The 12,143-nt window shown below is 35.3% G+C and overlaps 1 protein-coding gene across 3 annotated transcripts in view; it reads right to left on the bottom strand.

Annotated features, from left to right (window-relative positions):
• LOC148956582 (ribosome production factor 1) overlaps positions 1-5,314 on the bottom strand; it is a 22,380-nt gene extending 17,066 nt beyond the window's left edge. The window contains exon 1 of one of the 3 annotated variants that reach the window (XM_089085996.1): positions 5,290-5,314. Coding sequence is in view for 1 of the 3 variants with exons in the window: in XM_089085992.1 (XP_088942118.1) it covers positions 4,954-4,971 (18 nt within the window). In the remaining 2 variants the exon portion in view is untranslated. Of the gene's footprint in view, positions 1-4,953; positions 4,978-5,121; positions 5,218-5,289 lie in introns of those variants that run through there. The other 2 variants (XM_089085993.1, XM_089085992.1) reach the window with 2 other exon arrangements.
• Positions 5,315-12,143: the final 6,829 nt, after the last annotated feature.

The raw sequence follows: 12,143 nt of genomic DNA, 5'->3' as shown, positions 1-12,143 counted from the left end.
GACCACCCCCAAAATACATTTTCTAACAAAACAACGTTTTTGCCTTGCATTTTGGAATGTAAGGACTATTAACCCTGATACCCAGCCTGGCCACTTAGAGGGTAACATTAAGACCCTCCAGTCATATAGTGTTGGCATAGTGGCTTTATTGGAAGCCAGACTTACAGGTTTTGGATCTATACATGTTGATGGATATGAAGTATTTTACTTTGAAAAGGAGAGGAGACAGAAAGTTAGATTTGTCCTAGCTGGCAAATATAGACCAATATACCCCTACCCCTATATATACCAATTCATGGTATATATTTGCACATTAGGGGAGTGGTGGAAAATTTTATTTTTGATGTAAATGAGTAGTAGGCCTAAGTTTAAACTCCCCCACCCCCTAAGGTAAATATTTACCAATCATATTATTGAGTTAGGAATAAAGTGAATACACCATTTGATGCCTTTTTTATGCTGATTACAAATATAATAATCATTTCCATTGGAAATGAATTTCAGCCAACCCCCTAACCTAACCCCTATCCCCATATGTGCAAATATATATCCTGAATTGACATATATTGGGGGGGGGCTAAAATTCCTTTCTGATAGAAATGATTATTATATTTGTAATAAGCATAAAAAAGGCATCAAATGATATATTCACTTTATTTGTTACTCAATAATATGATTTGGTAAATATTTACCCCCCCCCCTCCCTAATGTGCAAATATATACCCTGAATTGGTATATATAGGGGTTGGGGGTAAAATTCATTTCCAACAAAAATGATTATTATATTTGGAAAAAGCATAAAAAAAGGCGGTCAATATTTACCAAATCATATTATTGAACCAACAATACTTTAAAGCCCAGCTCCCACTAGCGCCCAAGAACCCAAAATATTTACCTTAGCGCCCAAGAACCCATAGTGCCCACAGCTCCCAACTTGAAAGATAAATACAAGCAAACCCAAGTATCAATTCATAAAGCCAAAAATTAAGTTCTTCTTCTTCTAATTCACAGCAGGCAGGCTATTCAGTTAGTACTATTTAGCCCTTTTCTTTTTGCTTCACTCTGTGGGCTACAGAGCTACTGGCTTGGTTGTCTCTTATTTATTAGATATTCTCAGATATCTTTCAGTAGATCTTTTGACTCAAGGAGTTCAAATATAAGATGATAGATATCGATTTCTGTGCTCTGTTTGCAGGTATAGTTGGCTAGGCTCTTGGCTGATAGTGAGATTTTGTGGTGTTTGAAGCATTTTAACAGTTTACAAAGCAAGGTATGTTGTGCAGACGTCAGCATATTCCATTCAAATAGGCAATGGTCAATTGTTGCATTATTCATATTACAATGCCTGCAAAGAGGGGACAGGGGAATTGAACCACTTGAATTAGAAAACTTATATGAGAATGCAAGGAAATTTAGTCCATTTGTTCCAGAACGAATTCGATGATAAATTTTAGAAAGATACTTATTGGGAAAGGGGGAAAGGATAGGATTAATCTTATCAAAATTAATATCTGATAGCTTCCATTGGTAAATATCTCTAATTGGGATTGATCTCCCACTTGGCTGGTCAATATTTATAGCATTTTTCTCTATTTCATCAACCTGATGATTACCACTTATGCCAGAGTGGCTAGGAATGTACTGAAAATAAGTTTTTATGCCACTTGAAGCAAGATTATCTATAATACTGAGACAATGATAAGCATCAATGTCCAACTTATATTGAGGAGCTGAGGCCAGCAACTCAAGGCTTGATAGAGAGTCAGAATATATGATAATATTATTTGAAGTTGCAATCAAAGGTTAGTTTTCCTTAAGGTGTTCTAATGCCATGATTATGGCATTTAACTCAGCAGACATTATAGATAAATTATTATATAATCTCTTGCCCATTGCAATTTTCAGGTGAGGAAGGAAAACACCACTTGCAACCTTCTCATTCATTTTTGACCCATCAACAAATATTTGCCTTAATTACCTTAATTTGCACTTCAGAGCAAATTAAGATCCATACTGGATCTGTTGTGCTCTGGGTCAAATGATGGCAAAAATTCGTCACCGTGTTCGGGCCCAGTGACATGCCATAGGAGAGGTCTGCTGGAGATATGCAATTTAAGCCCACTCGGTAGCAGTGGCCACGAGGTAGGTATGGCCCGTAAAGACCATTCTCAGTGGTATAGAGCTGACACCGCCGCACAACAGCAACTTCGGATCAAGTATGCAAGATGGTTGGGTATGACAAGCAGCATCAGCCTCCTAGCAAGACACTTATTATGATAAAGTTGGCATCAGTCAGTAGTTGAGTGGGACGGACAGTCCCACTCATATTTCCATGGCTTGTTATTCCATTCCTTGTCAAGTCTGGACTTGAAGGACGCAGCCGCAGGTGCAGTCGCCATTTCAGCTTGAAGGCTATTCCAATCGTTGACAACACGCTTGGAGAAGAAGTGTTGCCGCGTTCGTGTTTTGATAAAACGTTTTGACAGCTTATGTGAGTGTCCTCTTGTATGGTGCTGACTTGAATGTTTGGTAAAGAGGGGGTTATTTGGTTGTGTGTTATACTTGTTGGTCAGCATCATATCACCACGGCGGCATCTGAAGACAAGTGTTGGCAGCTGCATGCATTCCAGTCTCTTGTTGTATGGGAGATCTCGTAGGCCAGAATGTGAGTTTGGAAGTGAATTTTATAGGTAATTGTATTAAGTTCTGCAAAGAACTTAATATGAAATATTTCTGAATGCCCAGAAAGAACCCAAAGTTGATCTCTCCTGTAACTTGATATGTCTCTGCACAATGTGTTTACGACAGAAGCCAAATTTCCTCTCTTGTAACTTGATATGATCTCTCTTTGTCAAGTACCCTTTGCTGACACATTGGTTTGCTGACTCCAATCTTTATGACTAGTAGAATTCTTTTATGCATGCCAGCACCATCTGTGATTTACAAACTTAAGTTAGGATAATTTTTAAATCGCTATTTAAAGAAGAAAGAAGAATTTGCTGTACCAAAGGTAAAATAACTTTGCAGGTAAATAAACACCAGATTGCATGGGATTTTGCAATTTTGCGAGTTCCTTGCGCCCTCCTTAATACCTCGCTGTTTGCAATGAAGTTTGCCTTTTTGCCCCAGTTCTTTAAAACTACTCATAAAACACAAGGGCCGTTTAATTGGAATAATAACCCTTTTAAAATATTCTAGAAAAGCCAAATTTTAGCATAAAGAAAGAGTCATTGAGACAAGAGCAACCCCCCTAGTGAAGCAAACCCAAGTATAAATTCATAAAACCAAATACTAAGTTATTTCACCTTCGGTACAGCATATTCTTCTTTCTTCTTTAAATAGCGATTTTTACTGGAGGCAAAGAAGAAAAAGCGCAAGGAACTTGCAAACTCGCAAAATCCCATGCGATCTGGAGTATATTTAATAATATGTCTATGTGACCCAACACTGAATGAAATATTTTGAATATTTGTAACACCCAAAGTTGATCTTTCCTGTAACTTGATACGTCTCTGTGAAATGTATTTGCCGACAGAAGTCAAATCTCCCCTCCTGTACCTTGATATGATCTATTTTTGTTTGGGTTCTTGGGTGCTGGGCAACTGGTTTTGTTGAATAAAAAGTCACGAAGTCTTTTAACAGTGGGGCACCTATTACATTTTATGGTAAATTCCTGGGACATTGTTTTTCACTTAATAAAAATATTGTATATGGCATAATAAGCCCAAGTGGGGCCAAGCGAGGCCAAAGCCCGCATGTATGCAATACAAGCATTTAATTTGTCAGGAGCCAACACTGAATGACATATCTCACATATTTGTAAAACACAAATTGCCTCTTTGTGAAATGCATTTGCCGACAGAAGTCAAATCTCCCCTCCTGGAATTGATAATGATCTCTCTTTGCCATATTCACCTTGCCAACACAATGCACTTGCTGACATAAATTGAATATATCTTTGTGAGTAGTAGAATTCTTTTGTGTATGCCCACAATATCTGTGATTTGCTAACTTTAGATATGATACTTTTTTAAATCGCTATTTAAAGAAGAAATGGACTATAAATTTGCTGTGCTAAAGGTAATGCTAGTATTTATTTTTCAAGTTGGGAGCTGTGGGTTCTGGGTGCTAAAGTATTAATGAATTTGGGTTCTTTGGGCGCTGGGCTTCAAAGTATTGTTGGTTATTATTGAGTTAGGAATAAAGTTAATACAACATTTGATGCCTTTTTTATGCTGATTATGAATATAATAAGAATTTATATGGGAAATGAATTAAAGCCCCCCCCCCCCTATATAGGCTATACCTAGCCAAACCTAACCCAACCTAACCCTGAATTGGCATATAGGCCTATAGGGGGGGGGCTGAAATTCAATAGAAATGCTTATTATATTCGTAATCAGCATAAAAAAGGCATTGAATGGTGTATTCACTTTAGTCCTAACTCAATAATATGATTTGGTAGATATTGAACAAAAAGGCATCAAGTAGTATATTTAATTTATTCATAAGTCAATAATATGAATAACAAAAAATTTACCCCTAAAATTTGCCTACATGACAGGTAAATTTGACAAAACAGGACCTATTGAAATTTTGACAAAACCATATTTTACCTTAATTTTCAGTTATCAGTTTCTTTTTCTCAGGCTTTAGCTCTGAAAATACAATTCCTGTTATTTGAGTAGAATTTTAAGCCATAGGCCTATCAATGTTTGTTTTTTTCAAAATTTAAGAAATGTATTTGCATATCTTTAAAACTTTATAATTGGGATTGAGCAAAGTTGTGAAGCTGAAATTTTATTGTCTACTTGACTTAGCCTAAGCAGAAGATCTATTTTGCAAGGTTTCACTTTTATAACACACATATTTTTAAAGGTCATCAAAGATCAGGACCTTCTTGAGGGAGACAGAGTGGAGGTAGGTACTTTAAAATACCTTCCTGGGACATACTTTAGCCTGTAGACCCATCCCTGAAAGTTTCATTTTCCCTAACCTAACCCCTTTCCTAGATAGCCAAAAGTAGCTAAAGTAGAATTTTAACAATGAATTAATCGATTGTATAATTTTTAGTCACCATGTATTGCTACTATTATTTAAGTAGCCTAATATGTGCCTTACCTAACAAAAACAGCCTTGGGCAGAAAGTTTTAAATTAAAAGTAAATGTAGATAGAATACGACATCTTATGAAAAAAGCTAAAAATGAAACGCTGCCTTTTTTATTCTTACTTCTAGGTGCCTTCCTACTGCCAGAAACAAGGCGTTTTTTACAAAATAGACATTTAACCTTTGGCTATGGCCCGACTAAGAAGAGTACCCTCGATCAGTCCTGCTAGGGAACATTAAATGAAACAACTTTGAGCTATAGAAAGATGCTTCTCCCAAACTAAAAATCCCTATTTTCCCATAAGGTTTTGAGTTTAAGCAAAATTGATTATGTGTTTGATTGAATGATTAAGTGAACTGCAACAAGTTAGGCAAAATAAACTAATTTTATTTCACGATTTTTTTTTCAACTAAGGCAATTTAGCAGGCAGATACTGAATTGAAACTGCCTTGGGTTTATTTTAGTTTTGGCGGTTTCAATTTTTGTACTTGTTTTGTAGCATTTTAGACGCATGGATGTCATTATACTCATTCTTCCTTCGATAATATTCAAAAAAATAAAATATTTGACCGTTATTGCAATCTGAAGCAGTTTCAAAGGTATTGTTGACCTTTTGCTTATACTTTTATTACTTGCAGAGTTCAAGCCAGAACATAAACAATTAACTGTATTTTAATCCGATTTTTTTTTTTTTTTTTTTTTATTTGATTAAGTTCATTGCAGGTTTGAACGAAAAACAGTATTAAAAAATGCTCCTTTACTTGCATTAACATTAAAGAACGCCTACTGCTTAAGAGCTGGACGGGAAAACCATCTTCAAAGGTAGCATTTAAGATATGGATTTTCACAACAAAAAACTAAGATGGTGCATGCATAATTAATGGTTTGGAAGTGGGTGATACTTTTTTACCCAAAAACAGTCACAGCATTGATTATTAAAACCATTTGTTCAACAATAAATTACCTCTATATTTTAATAAGACCTCATGAAACTCCTTTGTAGTTTCTTGTGGGAAAACACTTTATATCTGAGATAATTTTTAATGACAGTAGCATTAGAATAAAATGAATAAAATTACCAGAAAACTTTTATCACCAGCAGCTCTGTGCCAATAGCCACATAGCATCTTCTATCTCATCTTGGTTGAAATATTGAGGTAACTTTTTTGTTATCCGAAATGCATTTTCTTAATTTGAATGAAATTTATTTGAGCAAAATAGCACAAAAATCATTTTGGCATCTTTCTTATACATTTTTATATGATTAAGAAACCTACATTTACTATTTCCTCGTCAGTGGAAATTATCCCCCCGTAAACAAGAGTTTTGGTTAATCGAAGGGTTACTTTAATGAGCAACTACGTATGCTACAATGGTATATCATAAAAGGAAAAGTCCATAGCTTTCATTAAATACTTCTAGAGAGCTTTTTATGGAGACATTTGACACACAGTTAATCTGATCTACAGCCATTGCTGGTGACATAGACTTCATGTTGCACTGAGATTTAGAACTTGGGACGAGTGATATCTTTTTATGTCTTTCTTCAATCAATATACTCTTTTATCAATAGTAATATGTGATTTTATCAATTCCTCGATCGTTCAGTATTAAATAGATTACAGACGAGACCGACAAAATTACATTCAAACTTTGTACTATCGGAATTACATTTTGGTTCCATCTTGCTATAAGAACTTTTTCCGTCAAAAACTGTTTCTGAGCAGGCGTCGTTCTTTTCTCGTCTTTCACGGTTCTTTTGACTGTTGTCGTTCTTATTGCAGTGACGAGAAAAAACTGTTTCTGAAAAAACTGTTCCGTCAAAAACTGTTTCTGAGCAGGCTTCGTTCTTTTCTCGTCTTTCACTGTTCTTTCGACTCTTGTCGTTCTTATTACAGTGAGGAGAATACAAACTATTATGCGTCAACTGATCAATTTTTAATCAAACATTCCAGAAAGTAAGTAGATTTCCTCGTCTTTATGATGTTTTTGGAGACCTTCCGCAAAATTGGTAGAAATAGTGACTCGTCCATAAGATTGACGGGTGCACTGAAGCAGCCACCCACTTTCCATATCGACTTGAGTGAAGGTAATTTTAATTAAGTGGAAGAGCAGACTGGTAAATTTGAAAGCCGCTTGAAGAATAGTATTTTCTCTTGGAGCCAATTAAATGAACACAGAAATTCGATTCTTAGTACTAACTTTAAGAACGATTTTCAAGATTGAAAATTTAAGAAATTACCTAAGGTGAAATGAAGATGTTCCCCCAATAGTTTTCTCGCATGTTGTAATAGGATTTATGGCTTTACAGAAAATAATTAGTAGGATATTTTTGACTGTGTTATCATTCATAAGACAAAAAAAAGGTGTAGGAGAATATGGTAATAAATCACATCTAGGAATTAATTATTTGAATAAAAATTAGAATAATTTTTTAGCAAACACAGTTTTAAAACGAAATTAGCTCATTTTATCCTCCACTCGTCTTGGGATTTATTTTTCTTCCATATCAATATCTTTTATATTTTTTTTTGATGTGACCATTTATTTTACTTTCTGCTCGTTTTGTATTTCATTTATTCTTTGATGGCAATTTTTGGTCCCTTTAAAATTTAATTATTATAGTTTTTTATGCCTGCTCATCTATATTTTAGAATGAATCTTTAAATTTCTTTGAGAAACTTGTTTTTGGGAAAGTAAAAAAATCTGCTCGTTTTCGATTACCAAAGTTTTAATATGGGCTAATACCATGGACATTTCCCAATTTTCCATATTTTTGGCTTAAGAATCAAAATATCAGATTCTTCATTAAATCCTTAAGTTGCACAAAGTAATCTGAGTGTTGCCCTTGATTTTATTCACTATAAGTGTTGCATAAATTTCGTTAAATTTGAAATCGAGGTTTAGAATGGCTTTTGAACTAAACTTTTGATTTAACAGCGATTTCGAAAATATATACTCAAAAGAAGCCAACTGGAGGAATGCTAAAAAGATGGCATATGAATGGAAACAGAATATGCCCCCGGAAGACGTCTGCCGTAACATATCCACCCCCCAACAATTCCCAAGGGAAATTTTCCCCACGCGTAAAATTGAGCAGCTAAAGGGGAAAAAAGAATAAAGAAAAGAAAGAATTCTAGAAGATTGTACTTACATCCCAAAATACATGTAATCAAACAGTTCGTGGTAACAAATTGTAAGTGATTAGCTAGTCTAACAAAATATTGACCAAAAATCTATGAAAGGAATTTTGATAACAATCAAAGCATCCGCAAAAAATTGAGATTATTTGAAATATATAAATTTCATTAAGTTTAATATAACACGTCAAACACCAGGAGCCTGAGAAAATTTGCCTGGAACCTAAGTAAATTTAACTGATTTTCGAAAAAAGTAGTAACACCCCCAACTTCAAAAGATCAAGTGATCCTAATCAAGATCGCTCCATGAGATATAGAATATTAGACAACCCTAGGATGGAGATTTTAAACTCCAATCTAAAAAAACGTAGAATTTTGCATTTTCTCCCAAGAAGGGTGTTTTTTTTCCTGGAGTGACCGAATTGAACTGAAGGTCAAACTGAAGATAAAAAAAAGGGCTCAGTCAAACTGAAATTAAAAAGGGATTAAAAAATATTTATCCATAGTAAAGTGGTGTTGTCTACCATTTTTTATCACCAAACTATGATTCTGTCCAATGCAGGACGAAGTTGCTATTGATTAAAAATTATAAGATAGCTAATCAATTTAAAAGTGTAAAAAAGCTGTATATTCAGCTTTCCCGTTGCGGAAGAATTAGTATCCCACGGTTGAATATTTGTTTCTGAAAAGTCATAGGTGTTGTTTGAGGAGGGGATTGGGGTAGGTAAGGGGCTAGTTGCCCCCCCCCCCCTGCAGTAATTTGGCAAAGATATTTAAATTACTAAAATTGTAAAAAGCAGATACTTTTTTTAATATTATCCATGCTTGTTTCAATATAAAAAAAACACAAAAACAGAGGTCCATTACATTCCCTAATATGTTCCACGCTCACATTTATGCAAATATAGCGCCTTTGCTAACTGGGAGAGGGGGCGGGGGAGGGGGATAAACGCCGCCACTGGTTGGGTTGACAGCTAACCTCATTGATTATTTTATTGTAAACCGAAGCCTGGCAGGATCAATACAAGATGCTAGGGTACATAGGAGTGATGTTATTGAATTGAATTGAATTTATTTATAACCCGTTGAAATACAATGATGAACAAAGTATAAAAAACAGAAGAAGAAGAAAAGAAAAGGCAAAAGAAAAAGACGGATAATGACAAATAAAACGAAATTAAAACTCATAGAACAATCGCACAAGCATAGTAATAAACCAAAAAATGACAACACAAGCCAAAGTAACAAGCACATAGACAAGCACGAATAAAACAAAGATAAAACTTATGGAACAAGCACACAAGCATAATAATAAACCAAACAATCATACATATATATAACAAACACAAAAACAGTAAACATGAAAGACCTATTGTTTTAAAATGGAACACCATGGGTGTCCATTTATTCCCCTATTGTAAGCTGCAATGCATCAGCCAATGGTAGCATTGGGGTCAATTAGGCCGTATTTCCTATTGACCCAAGAATTACTTGCCCAGGGGGGGAGGCTGAGAAGATATTTAGCATACCGGTAATAAATTCGTCGGAGTTGCTTTGATTCCGTTGCCGAAAAGGTGCAAGGTATAAAAAATTTGGGAGCGCATATGAGTTATATAATTTAGCTAGGAGCTGGCGATAAAAAGAAGTTTATTGGAAACTATGCCACCGTAGGCCCTGGACGTCCGGCGCTGGAAATGGCGAATGAGAAGATTTTTAGTTGCTTTAAGGGATTTACCGATTGGGAGGCCAAGATAATTCATTTCCGATTTAGGAGCAACCAATACTTCATTAAGATCAATAATTCTTTGGGAACTGGGCCCCAGTTGAATAGTACCATTTCTGACTTTTCAGCGTTAAATTTAAGATTTATTTTTGAATACTCTCGACTCAAAATGGAAAAATTTTTCTCAAACGCCAATACCGTTCGGCTTTGGTTAAAGACATCGTCCGCATAAGCAATAAGAGACCCATTTATCCCTTCTAAAATACAGGAAGAAACTGGTGAGATGGTGTTAAAAGTAAAAATCACAATCTGGTAGCGTCTAGGGTTAATTTAAAGCTGAAATCTCGGAAGGATAACTACTTTCCGGGAAGCGATGACGTTGGTAGGCCCCACGACGGAAATTTAAGAAAACTTTCCAGGAATAGCTGAATACTAAACTAGATAGTTCAAAATTTGACAATGTAGGGGATGGGTATAATAATTCTAAAACCATAATTTGTGAAGTTGCTAATGCTGTCTTAGGGAAGAGAGTTAGGAACGCAGCTAGGAATATTAGTGAAAATGGTTTATGTTTAATAGACAGGAAGGGGCTTGTACAGGAATTATCTCAGTGATAGATCATATGAAAATAAGAGGAATGTAAAAAAAGTAGAGAAAGTATTTAAATATGAACTAAGGATATGTGAAATGGATTTTACGGATGAAATTGCCGAGGATCTGGAAGATGCAGCTAGACGGTGCCAAAGTAAAATACTGTACTGGCAGTTTAATAAATTGAGAGGGAGTAATCAATCTGGACTTGTCCCAGTTAAAGGTTGGAACGGGGTCACAATTAGTAGTAAGGAAAAAGTTCAAGAGAGGAGGGTAGAAAATGTTGAGAATGTGCTAAACTGGGATAGAGCTACAGAAAAAGATATAAATGAAAATAAAAAAGTTTGTGACACCTTGGGCTTGGAGGAAGATTTAGTGACAGTACTAAAAGGATTAAAAAATGAGTCATCAAACACCTTCAGTCCTCGGTTTTTATTGATTATGAGCTAGCGTTTGATTCAGCTGTATGAGGAGCCTTAGCGAAGGTCTTATCCTTGTATGGTATACCAAATAAATATATTAAAGTGATTAGTGCTATGTTCGAGAACAACAACGCTGCGGTAGAGGTAGGAAATTGTAGCTGGTTTCGTATTAAATCAGGAGTTATGCAATGTTGTGTTCTGTAAACATTTATATGGATCATTTTGATGGACTTTGCCTTAATGAACACAGGAAAGGGGATGGGAGAACGCAGAATCAAATGAGGAAGAAAACTTTCCTGGACTCAGATTATGCTGATGATTAAATGCCCTTTAAATGAAAGTGGGAGCATAATGAATGAACTTAAAGGGGTTATGCAAGTTCAGGGGCTGGAATAGGTTTGAAAATTATTGTTAAGAAGACTAAGTCACTAAGACTAGGAAAAAAAAAGAATTGACATAAATATACTGGGGATTATTCTTTAAGTTAGTCGCATTTCACATAACGCAAGCGCTACTTCTGGGACATTTATCTTTGTATCAGCATGATGCACGAAATGCCTGCTGCAAGTAGGATAAACAACATTCGAACAATATATGTATATTCTTCTCACATTTAGAATTTTTGAATGCAAGTATAAGCGATATCAACCTGTACTTTTTTCTATTGTTGTCAGTTTTATCATTCAGTACTAGGGGACCGAGCTTAGCTTGATGAAGAAAATATTGTACATGAGAACGACAATTAGTGTACCCCCCTTCCTGAAATGTATACCCCCCATACCCTGATTCACACAAGAAAAAGCTTTCGTTTGTTTTTTCGATTTTTGATTTTTTTTTTTTGAAAGAAAGATACAAAGAGGAGGAAAATTTTCAAGTTCTAGCTGCCAATTTTTTCCTTCGATGGGTATCCTTGGTATCCTGGGCAATGTCGAACAAAGTTCAGCTTTTCCCACTCTTTTCTGTATTTTTTTAATCGAAATTTGACCACTTTCCCATATCTGGTTTTTCACGCTAAGGATAATGCACGCTTTGATAATATAAAATTTAGGTTCTCATGGAGCCTGGAATGCGATATGAGAATCCCTATGGGGTTCTGAAAATTCCATCTGTCTTTATTGACAGATTCCCGAACCTGTCAGTACAAGTTGTCAGTAAACG

The sequence above is a fragment of the Artemia sp. Qi Xiang Cuo genome, chromosome 1 (assembly GCF_049724085.1).
Source record: "Artemia sp. Qi Xiang Cuo chromosome 1, ASM4972408v1, whole genome shotgun sequence".
Classification (NCBI taxonomy): Eukaryota; Metazoa; Arthropoda; class Branchiopoda; order Anostraca; family Artemiidae; genus Artemia; species Artemia sp. Qi Xiang Cuo.
The sequence above is the reverse complement of the archived record's forward strand: the minus strand, read 5'-3'. Positions and strand labels throughout refer to the sequence as shown.